General features: G+C 52.9%; 5 protein-coding genes and 1 non-coding gene across 6 annotated transcripts; 2 read left to right on the top strand and 4 right to left on the bottom strand.

Annotated features, from left to right (window-relative positions):
- Positions 1-1643: 1643 nt before the first annotated feature.
- On the top strand, positions 1644-2673 carry B0H65DRAFT_310909 (uncharacterized protein). Its single transcript, XM_062823296.1, has 2 exons — positions 1644-1839; positions 1945-2673. Exons 1-2 carry the CDS (start codon positions 1733-1735, stop codon positions 2327-2329), a joined length of 492 nt encoding a protein of 163 aa, XP_062677481.1. The 5' UTR covers positions 1644-1732; the 3' UTR covers positions 2330-2673.
- Positions 2631-2704, bottom strand: B0H65DRAFT_t419. Its single transcript has one exon. It is a non-coding gene; the product is annotated as a tRNA-Asn (tRNA).
- On the bottom strand, positions 2674-4779 carry B0H65DRAFT_310910 (uncharacterized protein). Its single transcript, XM_062823297.1, has one exon. It carries the CDS (start codon positions 4508-4510, stop codon positions 3017-3019), a length of 1494 nt encoding a protein of 497 aa, XP_062677480.1. The 5' UTR covers positions 4511-4779; the 3' UTR covers positions 2674-3016.
- A 649-nt stretch (positions 4780-5428) lies between these two features.
- On the bottom strand, positions 5429-11640 carry B0H65DRAFT_310848 (fatty acid synthase alpha subunit reductase). The gene is made up of 3 exons (XM_062823295.1): positions 10997-11640; positions 5973-10933; positions 5429-5915 (listed from the first exon to the last, which is right to left on the bottom strand). The coding sequence occupies exons 1-3, from the start codon at positions 11517-11519 to the stop codon at positions 5805-5807; spliced, it is 5595 nt and encodes a 1864-aa protein (XP_062677479.1). The 5' UTR covers positions 11520-11640; the 3' UTR covers positions 5429-5804.
- A 4108-nt stretch (positions 11641-15748) lies between these two features.
- B0H65DRAFT_435219 (fatty acid synthase beta subunit dehydratase) lies at positions 15749-22079 on the top strand (the record flags this gene model as incomplete). Its single annotated transcript, XM_062825182.1, has 2 exons — positions 15749-20948; positions 21001-22079. 2 exons carry the CDS (start codon positions 15749-15751, stop codon positions 22077-22079), a joined length of 6279 nt encoding a protein of 2092 aa, XP_062677478.1.
- Positions 22080-22330: 251 nt separating this feature from the next.
- Positions 22331-23696, bottom strand: B0H65DRAFT_477515 (uncharacterized protein). Its single transcript, XM_062827430.1, has 2 exons — positions 23046-23696; positions 22331-22982 (listed from the first exon to the last, which is right to left on the bottom strand). Exon 2 carries the CDS (start codon positions 22684-22686, stop codon positions 22432-22434), a length of 255 nt encoding a protein of 84 aa, XP_062677477.1. The 5' UTR covers positions 22687-22982; positions 23046-23696; the 3' UTR covers positions 22331-22431.
- Positions 23697-23738: the final 42 nt, after the last annotated feature.

Genomic DNA, 23738 nt, shown 5'->3' with positions numbered 1-23738 from the left:
TAATAATTATAGCATAGTAATTATAAAGGGATTGACTTTATTACAAGAGGGTGTAAGGGTAGAGGGTACGTTAATAATAAGGATAGGTGCTAATATTATAGCAGGCGGGTTAACGAAAGTAAAAATAAAAAGCGAATATAAAAGTATAGTACCAAATAATATTATTGCAGATATATACTTTTATAATACCATCGCTATTGAAATTATAATTATTATTATTAAGTTGAATAATTATAATAGTCTTCATATAAATTATAGCTTTATTCCTCCTATTATCATTATAAACGCTAGCGGTATGTATAATATTATAAAGGATAATTTAGTACTTAATCCTAACGGTGGTTGTATTAGCGATAATTTTTTAAGTATACCCTATTTGTAAACGAAGGACCTTATTAAACAGGGTTATTCTAAATTACTAGTTATAAATTTTACTATTCTTTTGCTTGACCTCGATTTTTTAATAATTCCTACGGTTAAGAATAGCGGGACATTTAATTTTAAAAGTAGTAAAATATAACTTTATAACCGTAAATTTTACTTAAATATAGAAAGGGAAAGCGGGTTTAAGTTTAGGTTTAGGAGGCGGCGCAATTTATTTGCGGGTACGCGGTTAGGCTAGAGTACGTAATTAAATTAGAAGCGCCTACGGGCAAATTGGAGATATTACGTTCTTATTATTAGGAAAATAGAATAAGGTATTAATAGCTTTCTTTTTAAGGGTAAAGTAGATAAGGAGATTAAGGAATTATTATTCCTCTTCTTCTTCCTCCTCTTCTTCTTCTTTGTCGTTATTAAAATCGTTATCGGGGTCGCTAGAGAATTTAATAGGGGTTAGCCGTATAGGCGGGGAAGATAGTACAGAAGTAGCTTCGGTTTTAATTTCGGGCTTTAAAAACGCTTTTAATTTTAGAGAGGGCTTTAATTCTAGCGTAGGCGCCTTCCCTTTCCCTTTATTCTTAAGGGTAGCCTTCTTAGGAATAGCTTTCTTCTTAGAGGCAGCCTTCTTAAGGGTAGCCTTCTTCTTACATAAATTAGTAATAAATTTAGATTTAATAAGAGTATGACTCTTTTTCGTAGGGCGGGTAGAGGTGTGCGTATTAGTTAATTCGAACCCTAATCCTCGTCGTCGAAGTAAATTGAAGTAATGTTAGCGCGACGAATCCGTTTCTAGTTCTTTAAGATCGATTTAAGAAGTATTATCACGATAGTTTAATTAATTAATATAATTGCTTTATTTACTTTGTACGATAAAAGAGGTTATATAGCACTTTAATTCTGTACAGAAATTATATAAAAAGACGATATTTTACGATATGTGTGTGTGTTCTCGCTTAGTTGTTGTGGCTAGCTTAGCAAAGTCTTGGCAACTGTCAAGGCGTTTGAGGGTGGGAATGGGCGGATATATGCCCCGCAAAATGGCTGGTGATGACTTCATCGCAACCAGTTAATGTGGGGCCAGTAGCCGTAGAGGTTCCCGTGCCTCTTACAAGCAATACATCATTACGAAACTAAGTCTCTTGCCTTTCAGAGTTGGATCATCAATTCATTGAACTCAACCGACAAACACCCCCCACGAACTCCTCTCGGCGCATACTTTCTGCAGTATCTCCAGCCTCTGCGCTTCTTAACGACGTTTACAGCATCCACACCACAGAAAGCGTCCACCACAGTCACAGCAACACATCGCAATTACCAAACACCCAGCCCTGCAACAAAGACAACCGCAGTCATGTCCGGCCCTCGCCGAAGCACCACTCCCGGTCGGGTGACGTCTTCGCTTCCCCTCAGCTCCGTAATCTTCTACGGCTTGGGCGCCGGTCTCGTCGGCGTCACCATGTAACGCACCTACCCTCCCCTCCGCGCCCTCACCTTCTTAACTCCCATCAGACACACCTCTCCACCCAATGGAACCTTGCTAACCACATCCGTTTCCAAATCCAGGATGACCCTCGCCGAAAAGTCCGAACAGCTCTTCACCTCCCGTCCTAACTCGTACGTGCCAGCACGCACGCTCGAGCGGCTGCTCTCCGTGCGCGCCTCGACCGACACGGAGCTGTTCGGGCTCAACATGGCGATGCACTACGGGCAGGGCGCGGCGGCGGGCGTGATTCGGGCGCTGATGAGCTGGAACGGGATCCGGGGACCCTTTGCCGACCTGATCTTTGTCGGAGTCCGCTTACTGATCGACCAGACGCTGGAGAACTGGACGGGCGTGGGGGCGCTGCCGTGGACGTGGCCGGTCAACGAGCAGGTGATTGATATCCTGCACAAGACGGTGTTTGCGGTGGCGACGGGGTGGGCGGTTGATCGGTGGTTGGTTAAATGAGGAGATTGTTGGTGAGAGCTAGGTATGTTCAGTACCAAATTATGGAAGGTTTGAAACTTCACAAGAGCTGGTTGAATTGATTCGTTAAACAGGATATCATAACAGCAAGGTAAATATGTTATTGGCGATGGGAGCCTATAACGCGTGAGAAAAGACGATGAAGAACGGGAAAGTGATTGCAGACAAAAAGGAAGAGACATTGAAGTCAGCTATAAACTGGCATGAAGAAACATGCGAAAGGCGAAAAAGAAAACCATCATCCAGAAGACGGAAAAGGAAAGTTGCAAAAAAGAGAAACTTGCTCCTTCGGTAAGGATCGAACTTACAGCCTCCAGATTAACAGTCTGACGCGCTAGCCAATTGCGCCACGAAGGATCAATTAATGATGAGGTGTCTGAGTCAGGACCTTACATACCCCATAGTAGCGCTTGGGGTACGTCCCTACGATTCCGTCTCGCACGGGAGTCTTCACAAACATCCGAAAGCAAACATGAACGCCACCTAACTGAAAAAGAAGCTATCCAAGCTTTGCGAACCTTCTTAATACATCGCTCATAAAAGTTCATGAACTTTCATTCCATCATGTCTCATGCCATACCCACACCAAAACACCTATGGTATCCCTATTGGTATTCCAATGCAAGGAAAACCCAAGAAGACTCCAAGAAGAAAACCCAACCCTCCAGTTTACTTCCTCTCATGCACCAACCTCCCCTTAACCCAAACCTTCCTCGTGTTCCTGTCATCACCATTATACACCCACTTAGCCACCCTATCCGGCCAGCTCTCCCACCCAAACACATCCACATTCCCTTCCTCCTCCTTCTCCTCACCTTCATACTCTCCATCCGCAACATCCCTCCCCAGCCCAATCAACTGCACATCCCACTCCATGCCCACCTCAAACCCGCCCACCCTGCCCTTCATCCCCACCAGCTCCGCTCCTCCCTTGGTAGCCAGATACAGCACCTCCTCCACCGTCAACTTGGCCCTCTCCCTATCTATCCCGTCCTTATTCGCCTTACTCCCCTTGCTCCCCTTCTCCACCGACGCACACCCCATAGCCACATGCCGGCTCACCAGCGCCGCCTGCCTCGCCGCCTCCAGCACCGACGGGCTATACCCGCCGCTCATATCCGTGCCTAAACCGACCTCGACGCCGCGCTCCAGCAACCACCTCACCCGCGCCGCCCCGCTCGCGAGGGCGCTGTTGCTGCACGGGCAGTGACTGACCTTGCTTCCCCTCGCCTTGATGATCTCCACCTCCTCCTCCGACAGGTGCACGCCGTGCGCCAGGATGGTCTTGTCCGTCAGCAGCCCGAAAGTGTCGTACACGTGCGTGTAGGTATCCCCTTTCGCCCCGATCTTCTTGGCGGGGAACAATTCCCTGACTAGGTCGATCTCGCCTTCGTTCTCCGAGATGTGCGTTTGTACAGGGAGACCCGTCTCGGCGGCTAGCTTGCCGAGGTCGGCCATCAAGGGGGCGGAGCACGAGGGCGCAAAGCGCGGGGTGATCACGGGCCGGACGATGGCGCCGGTCGGATCGATGGACTGGATGTAGGCGATCGATTCGCGGGTGGCGGCCACGGAGTCGGCGGCCGAGGCGTCGCGGTAGTAGTCGGGAGACAGCTGGTCCATGCACACGCGGCCGACGAGGGCGCGCTGGCCGGCACGTAGGCACAGGTCGGCGAGCAAGTTGGTGGTGGTGACGTCTTTGGTGGCGTAGTAGGCGGCGCACGTGGTGCCGTGGCTCAGGGTCTTGCGGATGACGCGGTTGTAGACGGTCCGGGCCTTGGCCGGGTCCGAGAGCGAGGCCTCGAGCGGGAATGTGTAGGTCTCGAGCCAGTCGAGGAGGGTGGACTTGCCGAAGATGCCGACATTGGGATATTGAGGGGCGTGCAGGTGAGTGTCGATGAAGCCGGGGAAGAAGAACTGGTTATGGGAATCTGAGGAGGAGTGTATGGTGACGCTGTTCGGGGCCCAGCCGAGGCGTGGAAGAAGAGTGCTGGTGGCCTGGGAGAGGTCACAGTCGCGCTTGATGGCAACGATGGTGCCGTTCTGGTCAACGGCGACGGCGGTGTTGTAGAGGTATTCGAGCTCGGTCAGGGTCTTGGGGTAGATGAAGGTGCCGTAGAAGAGCTGGTTCTGGGTAACCAGGGTTGTCTGTTCTTGAGAACCCATGTTGTCTGGGTTGTGTGTAGTATAAGAGGACCGATGTCTCCAAACTTCTCCAAATATTCAGGTACCGTGCTGGGAAGTGAAGGCTACAATTAAGGTACCTCGCGCTCAGACTCTTGATGTGCTTGTTCGGGCCGTTCCGGTTCGGCTTTTCGGATGAACGAGACTTGGTCGAGCAATTGCCAATGATGCCCTTGTTGCATATGATATGCGCGGTTGATGAGAAGAAGCCGGATTCTCGGGATTCGTAGACGATGGGTTTGGCTTAAGTGAAGGTTGTAACGGTCTGACGATTAAGCCGATGCAAGTTGAACACTGACAGGTGCGAGTTGCTGTGTGCGCTTCCAAACAACGTGTCCTCTTGTTGCTAACAGATAATGGTGAGAAATGGCATCAAACCCCCCCAAAACTAGAAGGGAAAGAAAGAAAGTCCGGGGAGAGGATGATTCTTTATAGTCTGTCTTAGTCTTAGGAAACAACAGGCTGGTGGTGATAAGAGCGTCAAACGGCTAGCATTACCCCTACCGAGCCATATAACCAATGAAACATTGTAGCCGAAACATTCACCACATACCGATTCTCTCTTGGAACCTCGACCTGTGCCTCATTGCTTCTTTACCCGCCTGCCGCCGATACGCGATAGGACATCGAGTATATCGGTGGATCTGGTCCCTTGCTTTCGGTTACTTTGAAGTGCGGTCAGCGCCGGCTGCCGATCCAAGGCTACCAACGGGTGCCGGAATGGAAGCCAAGGGACATCCAAGAGGTGAGCCTAACCACTCGGAGATGATCGGATTTTGGCACTCCTCCCCTGGTCTTTCTGATCAGCGTCACTTGCCCGATCCGATTGCGACCTGATTGATCAATCTGATTGGCCAATCTGGTCATGTCAGGGCGACCTGCCATGACGTCTTGATAAGCCCAAGATAACACCAAACAGCAAGCGTGCCCAGCGTTCGAGGCCGAACGGTCACAATCTCTCGTAGTGTCTTGCTCTTGTGAACGGCGTTGTCTTCAAAACCTCTAAATGTCTATTTTCCCACTGCTCCAGACTTTCGTTACCATTTAGCTAAATCCACCATCTGAAATATACGCCTGGCCGCCAAAGAAATGCTGACAAAATATAACATCTTTTATAACTCCTGTAATCCACCACCTCTTGCCTTCCGTCCAAATAACCGCCAAGTTTATGGATGCTGAATAGTAATATGCGGCGGGTAAAAGCCACTGAAACTAAAGGATGCGTAAGCGTCTAAACCAGTTCCCATCCCTCATCGCTCCCGTTTCTTCTCTTCTTCTAGAAGTGAGCCGTAGCAATGGCAACAGCATGGCTGTCAGAATAGGACAGCGTCACGTTAACCTTGGAAACGCCAGCCTTGTTCGCAGCCTCCAAAGCAGCACCGTGCAACTACGAATATGTTAGCAACTAATACTAGCGACCAAAAACGGAACAAGGGATACGTACCTTCACCACGGGACCCCCGTTGCCATCCGAGAGAATCTCAATGTCCTTCAAGGATGCACCAGCACCCTGGCCGGTAACACCAAGGGACTTAAAGACGGCCTCCTTCGCGCTCCAGCGACCAGCAAACGACTTCTGCGGCGACCGACCAGTGCTAGGGGCCTTGCAGTACTGGAGCTCAGCCTCGGTGAAGTTGCGTTCCAGGAAAGTTTCATTGTCGATGTTGATGGAAGAAATTTCCTCGAGATCGAAGCCAACACGGGTGTTGCTGTTCTTGAGACGGTTTGCAGCACGGGCGACAGTCGACTCAAGAGATTCCTCGCTCTTCTTCTGCAGCTTCTGCGCCGGCTCCAGCTCCATGAAGTTGGCGGGATACGTGAGCTGGCCGGTCTTCTTGTCCTCAGTAACACGGGCCTTGGGGTTGAGAAGAACCGATTGAAGCTGGTCGTCAGAGTAGGGAGATTTATCCTTGGCAACGAACAGGGTGTTGTTGATGAGACCGTTGTGGAAGAAGCGGTAGGTCTTCTTCTGGCGAGCCTCCACCTTGGTGCGGTAAGCGTTGAACGCCTCCTCGTCAAGAGTGGCATAAAGATACTTGGGATGGACACCAATGGCCTGAGCACCCTTCTGGCCGAAACCGAACGATGTAACGGAGAAGGCCTTGACACCATCAGTCTGGATACTCTTGCTAGGGTAAACAATGTAGTCAAACTCCTCCATGACAGCGTCGACGTTGTCGGCGTTGCGGTTGCCGGGGACAAGGCCACTGTTGAGCACTTGCAAGCAGCCGTTCATCATCCAGGCACCAGCAGCACCCTTGGGATGACCAGTGAGATACTTCTGGAAAATGCCGAGCACAGCATTGCCCTTCTTGCGGCCGAGATGACGGAGCTGCTGGCAAATGACAGACGACTCATTCTTGTCGTTGGCCTTGGTAGAAGTACCGTGGAAAGAAGCGACGTCAAGATCGTCAATAGTGAGGCCCCAAGTAGCAAGGGCACCACGAAGGGGAGCAATCGTAGCATCGCCCTTCCAGAAGTTGTTGCCGTAGCTGCGGAGAACTTCCTTGACCTGTCTTTCGGCCTCCTCTTCAATGTGCTGGGTTCTATGGCGGGCATAGTCGTCGATCTCCTTCTGCGGCCTGCCTTCGGCCTTGAGGGCCTCAACCTCATCGGCGAGATACTCAAGCTCTTCCTCCTTCTCGTTCTCAAGCTGCTTCTTCCGGCGCTCAATCTGGCGACGTCTGTACTTGATGTCGAGCAGGGGCGAGGGGAGGCTACCCTGGCGCTCGCGAGCAGTAGTAAGAACACCCTTGCCGGGGGCAGGGACGGAGCGACCGATCTTGTCGGAAGCGGTGGTGGTCAAAGCAAGGACACCATAGATGGGGACGCCCATATCCAAAGCAAGCTTGGCAGTCATGATGACCTGAACACCGCTACCCTGCGACTCCATGAAGCCATTTCTCGTGGTAGTAGTAGGCCTGGACATCTCCTTGGGCGTGCGACCATGGGCAAACTCATCAACAGCGTTGCTGGTAGCCTTCATGTTGGCGAACTCATACGAGCCCTCCTCGCCGAAGTCATCGAAGCCACCGACGAAGCACACGCGGGCCTTGCCCTCCATGATGGTCTCGTAACCAATGTCGATGGACTCGACAGCGGTAGCGCAAGCACCGACTGGCGTCTTGATGGGTCCAGAAGACGAGATCAAGAGCATGTTGACCCAGGCGGCCATGGTGTTGATGAAGGACTCTTGAAGAATATCGTTCTGGACAGGCTTATCAAGGAATCTGTCGCGGTGCATGTTACGGAGTGCAGTGGCACCACCCATACCAGAACCGACGCAGTTACCCACTTCGGAGACATGGACGTACTTGTAGAACTCATACGGGTCGGTAATACCAGACGAGAGAAGAGCCTCCACAGTAGACACAAGGACGAAGAGAGCAACGGGGTCAACCTGAGAAATGATGTCGTCGGGGATACCGTAACGCTTGGCGTCCCAGCCGGTAGGGATCTGGCCAGCAACCAGACGGTCGAAGCGCAGAGCCTTGGGGATCCAGAGCGAGGCGCCCTTCTTCAGACGGACAGTGTACTGACCAGTCTCGGGAATCTCAAAGATGTCGACCTTATCGCCATGCTCTCTCTTGAACTCCTCAGCGGTTTCCTTGGTGGCCTCAAAAGGATCGAGATCCTCCTCAATGACAACCTCATGGAGAAGCTGCTTCTTGTTGGGATCGTAACCTTCGAACAGCTCGGGCTCGATCAGACGGATACCAGAGTGTTCGAGGATGTACTTCTCGTACTTGGGCTTGATGTCCTTGTCGTCAACGGGCTCGCCAGTCTTGGCATCAACCCAGCCAGAGTAAGGCTTGCCCTTGATAGGACCATTGTGGTTCTTGATGAGACCCATGATCCAGGCCATCTCAATGCAGCCCTCAAGCGAGAACTCACCATAGGCCTCCATCTCCCAGCGGGTTCTGGAGTTACCCCAGGGGCCAACCTCGGCGAAACCAGTGACAACAACGACCTTCTCCAGATCAACCATACCCTTGAGGGTGTCGTTAAGAGGAGCAACTTCGGACTTCCAGTCAGGCAAGGTCGGGAAGTCAAACTTGATGTTGGCACGAGGCTCAATGACCTTCTTCTTGTACAGAGCCTCGGAGTCCTCGCCATTGACGATCTTGTTCTCAATAGCAGTCTCCTTGGTGACGGCCTTGCGGATATCGCTGGTCTCCATAAGGTTCTTGCGCTGACTAGTCATGGTCTCGTTCAAGTTGGTGATGAACTGAAGACCACCGTTCAGATCAGCGAAGACAGGCTCGCTCTGGCACAAGTCGACAATAGTAGGCGACATAAGGCCAAGCAAGTTGAAGGCCATCTCCTGTTGGGAGAAGGTGCGGACACCAAAGTTCTCAACACCCTCAGCAACCAAGTTGTTGCCAGACATGAGGCCGGTACCACGAGTCCAACCAATGATGGCGCCGCAGATAGTGAGGTAGTTGGCCCAGTCCTCGGCATGCCACCTGTTGAAGAGAGTCTCGAGGCCGAGCTTGGACTCGGAGTAGAGACCATCGCTACCAAAGGTGCCGTGGTTGGGAGAGAGCGGGAGGATGACCTGGGCGGGACGAGTTTCGAAACCGCGGTCGGCCTTCTGAGCCTTGACGTTGCCAAGGAGGCGGATGAGGTTGGTCAACATGATACGGTGAGCCAACTCGGACTTGGAGTCAATGCCATCAATCTGGCGACCCTGCTCAGAGATGGCGGCGAAGGGAACAATGTAGTCAAGATCCCAACCAAGACCAGTCTTGGTGTCGTAGATGTAGTCGACCAAGGCGTTGATGTCCTGCACGCTACCCTGGTTAAAGGGAACCACAACGAGCTGAGAGCCACGAGAGCCAAATCTGGCATACATAGACTGGTAGTACTCGGTAACTTCACGGGAGAAACGGCTGGTCGTGACAATGACCTTGGCACCACCGCTGATAAGACCTTGGAGAACCTCGGCACCGATGGAACCGGCGCCCGCACCAGTCATGAGCACGTACTTGTTGGCGAAGGTAACACCATTCTTGGCCGCCTGCTCCAAGCAGTCAAGGTAGAGGCCGGTGAGCTTCTTGCTGTAATCCCAGCCGTGCTCGGACTTCTTGCGCAGGTGGAGGAAGGGGATCGTCTCGGTCTTGCCCTTGGACTTGGACGACGACTTGGACAAGACGCTGCTGACCTTGCTGGACTCCTTGGGCATAATCTGGCTCTCGTTCATGCTCAGAGACCTGATGACGTCGCCATATAGAGCCTTGATCTCGAGCTGGGAGTTCTTGGAGAGCTTGTGCTGTTGCTTGATCAGCTTGTAAATGCGAGCAAGGTCATTCTCGACCTTGGTACGGTTGCTGTATTCAGAGATCTTGCCACCCTCGGCCATCTGCTGTACGTAGTGCTCAAGCTTGCGGCAGCTTGCACGAGGAATCTCCTCGTACTTGATGTTGCCACGAGCGTCGATGGTGGTACGGGGGCCGGTAGGGACGGCAACATCCTTGTAGACAGGGTCAACGCTGAGAACGTCCTTACAGTTCTCAATGAGCTGAGCGCCCAACTCCTTGGCAAGCTGATACGTCTCTCCGCGCTCCGTAGGGCAGTTATCGATGTGGTATTGCATGAACTCGAGGAGGGTGGGATTAGAACGGTTCATGATGCGGATGCACTGGCTGACAATCTCGCGATCAACGGCCTGCAGCCTGCCGAAGATAATATCATAGTACATGCTGAGGGCATCCTGGCGAGCCCAGTTCCAGGAGGAGTCGTACATGCGAGCTTTGAGGGAGCTAAAGACAGGTTCGATGCCGGCAGCGTAGAAATCGCCGTGCTCGGCCATCCAAAGATCCAGCTGTGACTGCAGGACCTTGGATGATTCCTGAGACGCCTGGAAAGCCTTGTCTCCGGCGCGGATATCGATCTTGAGATATCTGGCGATAAGCTCCAATTGTTGCTTGAACATAGCCTTCTGGTCGCTGGTAAGGGCCTCAATGGCAGCAGGATCCATCATCATGCCACCTCCGCCTCCAGCAGCAGGGCCGGCCGCGGCCGCGGTGGACAAGCTGATGCCAGCATGCGAGGCGTACTTTTGAGTAACATCATCCAAATAGGCCTTCGCATCGGCCTCGGAGCCAAGACGAGCTGGAGGCTCCATAGTGATGGCGAGCAGAAGCGCACCGTCCTGACGGCCAGAACCGAGACCCCACCTTGTCTCAAGGTATTTGCGTGCTGATGTGATGTTGAAGCCACCGGGCATCTTGGAGGAAATAAGACGAGCGATAAGACCTTGGGTTGTCTTGCCCAGGTTACCATCGAAGGTAGCCTGCATAGCAGCACCCAACTCATCGAGGGGCGTATCTTCAGGCTTCTCCGGTGTGGATCCAAACTCCTTGCCTAGATCACCAAGGATTTCGTTTTGCAGAGTGGACTTGCCTGTACGCAAACTCTGTTAGTCATTGTCATGTCAGTCAGTAACAGAATCTGGTCTAATCTCACCTCCAACCAAATCCTTGATAGCCTTGCTCAAAGGAATCTCTGCAAAGGGCTTCTTGAGCTTCTGGGCGATCAACGACCTGACAATGTCAAGAGCGGGAACTGGGGCATCGGGAACTGAAGCCGCCGGGCCAGCACTCGGGGGTGAAGGAGCAGCAGCAGCGGCAGCCGGAGCAGCAGCGGCAGCGGAGGTGGGAGCGGCAGATGATGAGCTAGCCGCAACCGGCTCAGGCTCTTCCTCCACGGGGTCTACATCGTAGTAAATCTCCTTTGCGTCCTTGTTGTAGCAAAGAATCTGTCTCTGAATTGACTTGGCGGCGTCGAATGCTTCGTACTTGGAGGCCAGCGTCCTCCTGGCCATACCACCGAGGGTGTCGGCGGGACCAATTTCGACGACCCGCTCGGCCGTCTTCTCCGCAAGGAAGACATCTTGCGTCTCAATCCATCTCACGGGAGAGGCGAATTGGTAAGCAAGGAGCTCGACGAGCAGGGTGTGGGCGAGCTCTTGCTCAAGTTCGGGACGCATCTTGGTGGTTTGCTGGGGTATAGTCTTCGAGGTCTCTTGGTGAAAAGTAGGGTACGTATGGGCGGGGATCGGGCAGATGAGGCGTATCCCGGGGTATAATGCAATCAGTTAGATGGCGTGCCCGTCGTCTGGCTATGTGAAAGCTGCCGAAAAGCAAGCAGATAATGTCAGTTTGGTGGTTGAAACAACACACGTCCGTGGATGCCAGCAAGGGCAGCAGAAAAAGGGACACGGAAGATGACCTTCGATATGGTGAAGGCCCTTATTACAGGCAAAGAGGAAGATGAAATTGACCCAGGGAGACGGGATGCAAGGACGGGGAGACAGACTGACACACCAGACAGAAAAGAAAGAGAAGCCTGGAGATATGGCAGGCGGCGAAGAAGGAGCACAAGGATGTAGTGTTAAACCCCGAAGGAGCGGATCGGATGAGGAGGTATGGAGGATGGAAGGATGGGAGGGGTGAAATCCAAACTGAAGGAGACCGAAGGAAGTGCGTGGACTCCGTCGAGGGGAAGGAGGGCCGGGGAGAGATAGTGAGGAGGGGAAGGCACGATACATACATACATACGAAGTGGGCTCCTTCTTGTTTAATTCACCTCACTGCATCGCAATTGGAACCCCAACTTCTATTTTACACGGTACAATGCATACATTGACATATGTACTTGAGTACCGCGCGTCAACACGACAAGGAAACTTTGGACAAACTCACTTGGCACCCTTTTCTCCGTCAACTGCTGCCAGGGAATCCCCTAGGGTGCAGGAACGGTCTACTCACGCCAAACAGCAACAAGATGGGATTTGACGGACTGATGGATGTACAGATTACTCGCGTCAGGGCGCAATAACAGAAAACACACCGAGTTCCCTCTGGAAATTGATGAACCAACATTGTTTCTGGCGGCTTGTTTGGCCTGTTTGGTTCCAATTTCACAAATGTTGAATGCCACTTTGACCCCGCAGCCCCTGTCATTGATACAGACGCGCCTCCCCCCGCCCCTCCGTTGCAGCTCAACACCCTCAACCAAAACCTCCAACGCTAGCCCGATATGGTTTAGCCGGCTGTCTCGTCCCTTCCCCACGGCTTTCAGAGAAGTGCATTGGCCCCAAAAACCTCTTGGGCCACGCTAAGATTAGCCACGTATCGATGTCATGTTACAAGTACCTCTACAAGTCACGATTCAGAAATTTGTGAACTCCAACTCCAATTGGGCCCCATTCGTCCCTCAAACCGCCAGCTTCCCCACTTGTGGCAGCAGTCCCCTTTTCTCGACGTTGCCCTCAGCCCTCCACTTGCTCTACCCGCTGCAACACCATACCCGACGACCAAAGGCAGCCCAAGCAGAGGTATCACAACATTGGCGACCTGACGTTTCCATATTGCCTACATACCAGCACGAACATGTGTGCAAGAGTCGCCCAGCCCTTTTGATGGAGGTGTTCAAGCTCCCGTCTTCCGCAGAATCCGTCTGAGCGGCTGCAAGGCACAACACGCTGTCCTCAGTTTCCTTTCTGCATGGCGTCATGATCATCGTCAGGTATCGGCCGACTCAACGCACACTGAAAGGAATCAAACATTATCAAAGTCAGAAACGTTGGAAGCCGGAGTCTGGACCGCCCGTCGACGGCGTCGGGCACCGGCTGATGGTCCGGAGGGGCTGGATACAGAGCATAGTGTACAAAACATTTCCGCCTCCGCAAGCGAATCTTTCAGTTGCTCGTATTTCCTATGGGCACGCCGTCATGTTGGGTCTCCCAAGGCTGGCATGGCCTGGTGTGCGCCGCTGCCCGATCTCTTTATCTAGACCAAGCTAGCTACCCTCGCTAGGTTGTGTTGCTTGCATTGCTACCCTCAACGTTCGATTATCAAGGTGTTGACGAGCAACAAAACAAGAGCGGCCGCCTTTTCAACTGGTATACTTACCCGCCTGATATCTTGTTCTTTCCTTGGAGCATCATCGAGACCTAGAAGCTTGGAGAAGGCGGTTGGCTTGAAAGTGCAGGGGCAAAAGACTAAAGAGCCAGGCTGGTCCGAGACGCGAAAACTGACACGGCAAATAAATTTGAGGCCCAGTATTGCCACTGCTTTAGGGTATTCGGGTATGCATTCTTTCGGCCGAACTCTCTAGCTCCTTGCCCTCACCCAAATTTTTAGATGCCGAAGCATGGTCGAGACGTAGGCCGTAGCAAGAAGTGCAGATATACTTTCCCTAAGTTGCTGTCGCTCTGGAGGAAATCATCTGGGAGAACATCTCCGTAGATACATAGTACACTTTGCCTCACCCAAGATCTCCAGATTGTCAATGCCAATGGATCAATGGACAATCATTGATCATTGATGCCTCACTCAAAAAAGTTGACAAAATATTTGAAATAGCAGCGCCTTTGATTGGCTCACTCGGGCTGGCTCGGGAAGTCAGTTCAAGCTTCTCCAAATCAACTCCAGTTTGACCCCACCTTGGCATGGCCTCTACTACTGAAAGTTTCGGATTCATGTACCGGTACAATGCCATCTTGATCTGCGCGTGGAGTGGTGGGGTTTCCGCTGTGGGCTTAGGTGGACTCGGCTGGTCGGAAGAACTAGCGTTCCTGGATCTTCCGTTGAGTGGTCGAGCAGCACTGGGCTTGGCGTCGACTGGGTGCGGCGGTGCGCAATTGGCGGCGCAAGTCGCGATGTCAAAAAACGCCGTCGAGCGAGTGCGCGACTCTGGCACGACTCTTTAAGCTGTTGCATGACCCAAGCGTCGCTAAACGTCGCTAGATATTGCCAAAAGTCGCTTCTGGACCCCACCGGCATCCCACTTGATCCCACTCTGCCTGTGTTTGACAAGGTCTTGGCTTGTAGGGAATGCTGGGGACGGAAGGGGCGGTAGGGGTTCTGTTCTGGTGGGTGGTGTTTGGGTGTGCGACCCGGCCGAACTCCCAGCAGTGTTCGCGACTTCCCCAACAAGAACCAGACCACCCAAAATTTTGGCGAGCCAATATGCTGGCTGGCCTGGGCTGGCAGGAGCGGGAACCTTTGTGGCCCAGTGTCCAGGGCCGACCCCTCGCTCGCCTGAGTCGTAACGCCTCTCGTAAGCCCGCTCGCGATACCCTCGATTACAGCCAGGGGCAGGAACGTGGCAGCCCACTGCGCGCAATGTCAGGTAAGAACGGTAACCGATAAGGCCACCGATAGGGACCCTGTTGAAATTTATCGTCAGGTCCCTCCCCTCCGTGCCCCTCTCCAAGATGAAGCAGGGGAATGTACGACTACACCCCGCCATCTTTATAGTCGTACACCTTGAGTGTGCGTGAAGATTGCAGGTACAGCCCAGCATGTATTTCACGTCTCTCACCAAAACATTGGGCCTTTCTTTTCACCCGCTGCTGCCTCGATCTCCGCTGTGAACTTCTACCCTCTGTCCGGTCACCCGTCGAAAGTCCGGATCGTATTTCCTCAGTATCGTAGGTCGGTAGATAATTGCCTGGCCTATAACTTTGCCTCAGCTCCAGCACCGGGTATCGTCAACTGTACTCTCTGCTCGTCGTCCCGGCAGGCGAGATAGACACCATCAAGATTTCACGGACATTGGGAAAGTGCGAGTTCCACTTGACTCGTGAAAAAGAGACCAAGGACGAACTTGGATACCTCTACATCTGTATGTACTGTAAGCCCATGTACTATCCGCGTATTTGGCTCCATCCCTTTCGCCTTTTATTATTTTCCTATCCCCTCCCCCCCTCAGTCACGACTCCTCCTTCCTTGCCTCTCCCCACCTGCCTCTCGCCTGCTCTCGTCTCCTTCGTCTCCTCCTCGTCGAGCCCCTTTCTTACCTCCAGAGGTACATCCCCAAGCCGTATACCTAACGCTACCTGCCTCTATCTCCCTCTTCGAGTCTTCTCTTCCCCGGATTCCACCCTTCCATCCTCTCTGGAACCCTGACTTTGATCCTGCTGTGCCTGACCAGCGAGACGAACAATAGAGACGACGACATTGACGACGACGGTTTTGTCATTGGCTTCCTCCCATTACTGAAGCCTCATCCACACCAACATCCAGCCTCAAGTGGCTTTCCATACCGAAACACCTTTAGCTCCCGCTCTTTGCTGAGTTTCGGAGCCATTGCATCAAGTGAGGATATTCAAAGGCACCGGTTCTTGTTCTTCAGCCGTGATCAGTAAACGCTAACCGCAGATTCCGTCCTCCAGCTTTCTAGCCGTCTCTCAGATACCCATTCACAACCATGTACGGTACCGGTACCGGCGCTCAGACGGGCGTCACCACCCCCAGGTCGTCTGCCTCTCTGCGGCCGCTCACCCTCTCCCACGGGTCCCTCGAAACCTCTTTCTTGATACCCACCGGCCTTCATTTCCACGCTACTCAGCTAAAGGAGCGTTTCGCTGCTATCCTTCCCGCCCCCACTGACGAGCTCGCGCAAGATGACGAGCCCTCATCCATTTTCGAGCTTGTTGCCAGATACATGGGCTTTATCGCGACCGAGGTGGCACAAGGCGAGGACGACGCTCAGGGTTCATACGAGGAGGTGCTCAAGATTATCCTGAACGAGTTCGAGAGGGCGTTCCTACGGGGCAACGATGTCCATGCCCTGGTCTCTACAATGGAGGGCATCGACGAGAAGAAGCTCGAAGTCATTCGCTGCTACTACCTCGCGCGATCAGCTAGCAACAGAGCCATCAAGCCCTACGAGTCGGCTCTGTTCCGTGCCGCCGGTGAAAACGCGGCCAAGATCTTCACCATCTTTGGTGGCCAAGGAAACATTGAGGAGTACTTCGAAGAGCTCCGGGAGCTGCACCACACCTATCCGGCATTCGTCGGTGAGCTGATCACCACATCCGCCGAGCTGCTCCAGACTCTGTCCAGCCACCCTGATGCCGAGAAGCTGTACCCCAAGGGCCTTGATGTGCTTGGTTGGCTTCAGAGCCCAGAGGCCACCCCCGATGTCGACTACCTTATTTCTGCTCCCGTCAGCTTCCCCTTGATTGGTTTGGTACAGCTGGCACACTATCAGGTCACCTGCAAGGTGCTGGGTGTACATCCCGGTGTCCTTCGTGAGAGAACCAGCGGAACGACAGGTCACTCTCAAGGTGTTGTCCTTGCCGCTATTACCGCGGCTGCGGATTCGTGGGAAAGTTTCGAGGAGCATACCAAGTCTGCCTTGACCATCCTCTTCTGGATCGGCGCTCGCAGCCAGCAAACCTTCCCCAGAACTTCCCTGGCCCCCTCGATGCTCCAAGACTCGGCTGATAATGGCGAGGGTGCTCCTACCCCCATGCTCAGCATTCGGGATCTTCCCCAGGCCGAGGTCCAGAAGCATATCGATCAGACCAATGCCTACCTCCCTGAGGACCAGCATATTTCCATTGCTTTGATCAACAGCCCTCGGAACATGGTCGTTGCCGGCCCTCCGAGCTCTCTGCACGGTCTCAACTTGCAGCTGAGGAAGCTCAAGGCTGCTACTGGCCTTGATCAGACCAGAATTCCCCACACCGAGCGTAAGGTTCGGTTCGTGAACCGTTTCCTGCCCATCACTGCTCCTTTCCACAGCAAGTACCTCGCCAAGGCTTCTGACTTGATTGCCGAAGACCTCAAGGACGTTCACATTGACTCTCAGACTCTGGGTATGCCCGTTTATAACACTTTTACGGGCAAGGATCTCCGGGAGGAAGTTGAGGGCAACATTGTTCCTTCCCTTGTACGCATGATTACAGGCGAGACAGTGAACTGGGAGAAGGCCACCGTTTTCCAGGATGCCACCCATATCCTCGATTTCGGCCCTGGCGGTATCTCTGGTCTCGGCATTCTGACCAGCCGCAACAAGGAGGGTACCGGCGTTCGCGTCATCCTTGCTGGCACGGTGAACGGAACTGTCACTGATGTTGGCTACAAGCCCGAGCTTTTCGACCGTGACGAGGAGCAGGCAGTCAAGTTTGCTGTGGACTGGGTCAAGGAATACGGTCCTAGACTGGTCAAGAACTCCGTTGGTCGTACATACGTTGATACCAAGATGAGCAGACTTCTTGGCCTCCCGCCCTTGTTGGTCGCCGGTATGACTCCTACCACTGTGCCTTGGGACTTCATTGCTGCCACCATGAATGCTGGCTACCAGATCGAGCTTGCTGGTGGTGGCTACTACAATGCCAAGACCATGACCGAGGCCATCTCCAAGATTGAGAAGGCTGTTCCTGCTGGTCGCGGTATCTGCGTCAACTTGATCTATGTCAACCCTCGCGCCATGGGCTGGCAGATTCCCCTGCTTGGCAGACTCAGAGCTGAGGGCTACCCCATCGAAGGTCTCACCATCGGTGCTGGTGTCCCCTCGATCGAGGTCGCTCAGGAGTACATCGAGACTCTGGGTCTTAAGCACATCTCCTTCAAGCCTGGTTCGGGCGAGGCTATTCAGGCTGTCATCAACATCGCCAAGGCCAACCCTACCTTCCCCGTTATTCTCCAGTGGACCGGTGGCAGAGGTGGTGGTCATCACTCGTTTGAGGATTTCCATCACCACATCCTCAACCTCTATGGTCGCATCCGCCGCCAAGAAAACATCATTCTCGTTGCCGGTAGCGGTTTCGGAGGTGCCGATGACACTTACCCCTACCTTACTGGTGACTGGTCCATCAAGTATGGCTATCCCCCCATGCCCTTCGACGGTTGCATGTTCGGTAGCCGCATGATGGTCGCCAAGGAAGCCCACACCAGCCTGGCTGCCAAGCAGGCTATCGTTGACGCTCCTGGTCTTGACGACAGTGACTGGGAGAAGACTTACAAGGGTCCCGCTGGCGGTGTCATCACTGTCCGCTCTGAAATGGGTGAGCCCATTCACAAGCTCGCCACTCGTGGTGTCCGCTTTTGGGCTGAGATGGATCAGAAGATCTTCAGCCTACCCAAGGAGAAGAGGGTCGCTGCTCTCAAGGCTAGCCGTGATTACATCATCGAGAAGCTCAACAAGGACTTCCAGAAGGTCTGGTTTGGTCAGAACAAGGAGGGCAAGGCCGTCGATCTTGAGGACATGACATATGCTGAGATTGCTCGCCGCCTGGTCGAGCTTCTCTACGTCAAGGATGAGGCTAGGTGGATTGACCAGTCGTACACCAAGCTTACTGGTGACTTTATCCACCGCATTGAGGAGAGATTTACCACCACTCCTGGCCAGCCTTCCAGACTCCAGAGCTATGCTGACCTCAAGGAACCCTACTCTGCTGTTGAGCAGATTCTCTCGCACTACCCCGAGGCCGAGAAGCAACTCATCAACGCTCAGGATGTCCAGCACTTCCTGCTGCTCTGCCAACGTCGTGGACAGAAGCCGGTCACCTTTGTGCCTGTTCTCGATGAGAACTTCGAGTTCTTCTTCAAGAAGGATTCGCTCTGGCAGTCGGAGGATCTTGCGGCTGTCGTTGGCAAGGATGTCGGCCGCACCTGTATTCTCCAGGGTCCCATGGCTGCCAAGCACGCTACCAAGGTTGACGAGCCCATCAAGGACATCCTCGACGGTATTCACAACGGTCACATCGCCTTGCTTACCCGTGACCTGTATGGCGGCGATGAGAGCAAGATCCCTACCATTGAGTACTTTGGTGGTAAGCTGATCGAGTCGGAAATTCCTCTCGATATCGAGGGTCTTACTGTCTCCTATGATGAACACAAGAACACCTATCGTCTGTCCTCATCGCCTTCCGTTCAACTTCCTTCGCTGGACGCCTGGCTTTCGCTTCTCGCCGGACACCAAAGAAACTGGCGTTTCGCCCTTCTCCAGTCCGATGTCCTCGTTCAAGGGCAAAAGTATCAGACCAACCCCATGCGCCGCATCTTTGCGCCGACTCGTGGTCTGTTTGTCGAGATTCTGCACCCGAACAACCCCGAGAAGACGGTCATCCTCGTCAAGGAGCAGCCGCGCCCCAACCGCTACGCCGATGTTATTGAGGTCAAGCTGGACGGCAAGAACGAGATTGTCGTCAACATGATCAAGGATACCACGGCCCTCGGAGAACCGGTGCCCCTCACTCTCAAGTTCATCTACAACCCCGAGGCTGGCTTTGCCCCCATCCATGAGGTTATGGATGGTCGCAATGATCGCATCAAGGAGTTCTACTGGCGCGCGTGGTTCGGCGATGAGAAGCTTGACCTTGATTCCTCCGTCCATGAAGTCTTCGATGGCGGCAAGACCACCATTACCAGCGAGGCCATCAATGAGTTTGTCCACGCCGTTGGCAACACCGGAGAGGCCTTCGTCGACAGACCCGACAAGGTCATGTATGCTCCCATGGACTTTGCTATTGTTGTTGGCTGGAAGGCTATCACCAAGCCTATCTTCCCTCGCACCATTGACGGCGACCTGCTCAAGCTCGTCCATTTGTCCAACCAGTTCCGCATGATGCCTGGTGCTGAGCCCCTGAAGAAGGGCGATGTGGTTTCGACTACTGCTCAGATCAACGCTGTCATCAACCAGGAGTCTGGAAAGATGGTCGAGGTCTGTGGCACCATCACTCGTGACGGTGAGAAGGTTATGGAGGTTACTTCGCAGTTCTTGTACCGTGGTACCTACACCGACTTCGAGAACACATTCCAGCGCAAGATGGAAACCCCTATGCAGCTTCATCTTGCCACCTCCAAGGATGTGGCTGTCCTTCGCTCCAAGGATTGGTTCATGATGGATGATGTTGAAAACTCTGACATCGAGCTTCTCGGCCAGACCCTCACCTTCCGTCTCCAGACCTTGGTTCGTTTCAAGAACAAGACTGTCTTCAGCCACGTGGAGACCCAGGGCCAGGTCCTTCTTGAGCTCCCGACCAAGGAGATTATCCAGGTTGCCACTGTCAACTACTACGCTGGCGAATCTCACGGAAATCCCGTCATTGACTACCTCCAGCGCCATGGTTCCTCCATTGAGCAGCCCATCAACTTTGAGAACCCTATCCCTCTGAGCGGAAAGACTCCCCTCCAACTCAAGGCGCCCTCGTCCAACGAGACTTATGCCCGCGTCTCCGGTGATTATAACCCCATTCACGTCTCTCGTGTCTTCTCCAACTATGCCAACCTTCCTGGCACCATCACTCACGGCATGTACTCGAGTGCCGCGGTGCGCAGCTTGGTTGAGACCTGGGCTGCCGAGAACAAGGTTGGCCGCGTTCGCAGCTTCCATGCCTCTCTTACCGGCATGGTTCTGCCCAATGATGATATCAACGTGAAGTTGCAGCACGTCGGCATGGTTGCTGGCCGGAAGATCATCAAGGTTGAGGCGAGCAATAAGGAGACCGAGGAAAAGGTGCTCCTGGGTGAGGCCGAAATTGAGCAGCCCATCACCGCTTATATCTTCACCGGCCAGGGCTCGCAGGAGCAGGGCATGGGTATGGCTCTTTATGACAGCAGCCCTGTGGCCAAGGCTGTCTGGGATCGGGCTGACAAGTACCTTATGGATACTTATGGTATGTCCCTACTATTGTCTTTTCGTTGATTTCAATGCTAACAAGTCTGTAGGCTTCGCCATCACCAACATTGTCCGGAACAACCCCAAGGAGCTCACTATTCACTTCGGTGGCCCTCGTGGCAAGGCCATCCGCCAGAACTACATGTCCATGACTTTCGAGACTGTGGCCGCCGATGGCTCGATCAAGTCGGAACGTATGTTCAAGGAGATCGATGAGAAGACTACCTCTTACACTTACCGCTCACCCAACGGTCTTCTCTCGGCTACTCAGTTCACGCAGCCCGCTCTTACTCTGATGGAAAAGGCCAGCTTCGAGGACATGAAGGCCAAGGGACTTGTGCCCCGTGATAGCACCTTCGCTGGTCACTCTCTTGGTGAATACTCTGCGCTGGCTGCCCTTGCCGATGTCATGCCCATCGAGTCCCTCGTGTCCGTCGTTTTCTACCGTGGCCTCACCATGCAGGTCGCTGTCGAGCGCGATGAGACAGGGCGCTCCAACTATGGCATGTGCGCTGTCAACCCCAGCCGCATCAACAAGACTTTCACTGAAGAGGCCTTGCGGTTCGTGGTCGGCAGCATCGCAGAGACCACCGGCTGGCTTCTTGAGATTGTCAACTTCAACGTCGAGAACATGCAGTACGTCTGTGCTGGCGACTTGCGTGCGCTCGACACCCTTGGCGGTGTCTGCAACGCCATCAAGATGATGAAGATCGACATTGAGAAGATGCGTAAGGAGTACTCTGCCGAGACTGTCAAGGAGCAGCTGGTCGAGATCATCAAGTCGTGCGCCAACGACACTGAGGCTAAGCCCACGCCCCTCGTTCTCCAGCGTGGCTTTGCCACCATCCCGCTCCCCGGTATCGATGTGCCTTTCCACTCGACCTTCCTGCGGTCCGGTGTCAAGCCTTTCAGAAGCTTCTTGCTTAAGAAGATCAACAAGACTACCATCGACCCATCGAAGCTTATTGGCAAGTACATTCCCAACGTAACTGCTAAGCCATTCGCGATCACCAAGGAGTATTTCGAGGATGTCTACCGGTTGACGAACTCCCCCAAGATCCAACAGATCTTGGCAAACTGGGATAAGTACCAGGAGGAGGGTGCCAGCGGAATCCCTGATGCAGAGTAACCGGTTTGTGTATTGAGGGGAACAAGGACAGCATGGCGGCGTTCAAGAGAGGAAAATGACGGGTATTGAGGCGGTCGGAATGTCTTCATGGATTATCTTATTCTCCGTTGTTTTTTCACGTGTTATGATATTTTTTGATCATGGTTTTAGGCGTTTTAGAAGATGGACTTATGGCACGGAAAATATTTCAAGTATAGAAGGCAAATCAACAACGTTCGCTAAATGACGGTGCCCCCAGTTGAGCGCTGTGAGATCCCGCACACTATACTCGTCTGTATGACCCTGCGTGTATCGTCCTCGATTTGTCCCACGGGCCCGCAAAGTTTGGCTGGTGCTGCAGCGACAACAAAATCTAACCGGTGATGAGCATAGGGGGATTTACGTCAAGGCCCGTCAAAGAGATAAGGAGCAGAGAGGTGAATACTGTACAGTTACGACTCTGTGAATGTACCATGAGAATGAGAAGGAAGATATAAGAAAATAGAAAAGGAAGATGGCAGAAGGAGAAAACGGTTGACTGTGAGAAGGAACGAGAAGCTATGGCGGGTCCGAGCATCGAAATGACAAGGGGAAAGAGAAGGAAGCTCGTCAAGCGCAATTTCCACATTGTCTAGAGCATACAATGCCCATCCTTGATTTGCATCTCGGAGAAAACATCAACACAACATCAACTACCCAACTTCGACAGATCGATCAGTCAGCATAAGAGTATCAGTTATCGCTCTCTCACCATAACAACCTTCAGCTTGAAATAACCTCTCGCCAACGAACAAACGCCGGTCATCACGAGTACGCATTCACGAAACATCACAGAAAAGTGCATCGACATTCAAGCATTATCATTGCCTATTGTCTGCGACGAACCCCTTTCCTTGGAAAGAGCACTGGGCCTTTTCTATCCCCGTAAGTACCCGATGATCTTGACTGGAAATCATGCTACAAAGCACTAACGCCGAGTCATACCAGACTTGCTTTCCGGCCATGAATTCAGACACAGCCCAAAAATACGACCAAAACAACCGACGCAGATGGGCCCTCGACAAGATACATGCATTCAAACAATCACTTCGAGAAAATCAAAATAACCCTTCGCCAGACTACGCGCTCTAGAAGCAGCCTGGGTACGCAAAGGTGATTGATTATCTAGACACCATGGTATACGTCTTGAGGGACTCGAAAGACGCCCTAGAGGCTTACAGATGGTTGAAGGCGTAGGAACGCCTGTTTCCCGTGGATCGATTCAGGGATGAGCTTCTGCGGTCTGCGATGGGGCAATGGCCGAGTGTCTTTGAAGAGGCATTGCTTTGTCGTCTTGAACCTTGGGAAGAGTGGGTCGAAAAGATGATTGAACATAACGCGCAGTACTTGGACTGGCGGCTTGCTCGATTAGAGAGGGAACGGGAGATAGAGGAAGCGATGAAGGGAGTTGAGGATAAGGTCCAAGAGATAAAGGAGGCGACGAAGGGGATTGAGGATAAGGACCAAGCCCCGGGGCCTGAGACCGACGGCGAAGGAGATGAGAATGCAGAAGGAGATGAGAATGCAGAAGGAGATGAGAATGCAGAAGGAGATGAGAATGCAGAAGGAGATGAGAATGCAGAAGGAGATGAGAAAGCACAAACATTGCCAAACTAGAAGACAGCGGAAACTATAGAGGAG

The sequence above is a fragment of the Neurospora tetraspora genome, assembly GCF_033439725.1.
Source record: "Neurospora tetraspora strain CBS 560.94 chromosome Unknown B0H65scaffold_8, whole genome shotgun sequence".
NCBI lineage: Eukaryota > Fungi > Ascomycota > Sordariomycetes > Sordariales > Sordariaceae > Neurospora > Neurospora tetraspora.
This window is presented reverse-complemented; position numbering and strand designations above follow the sequence as displayed.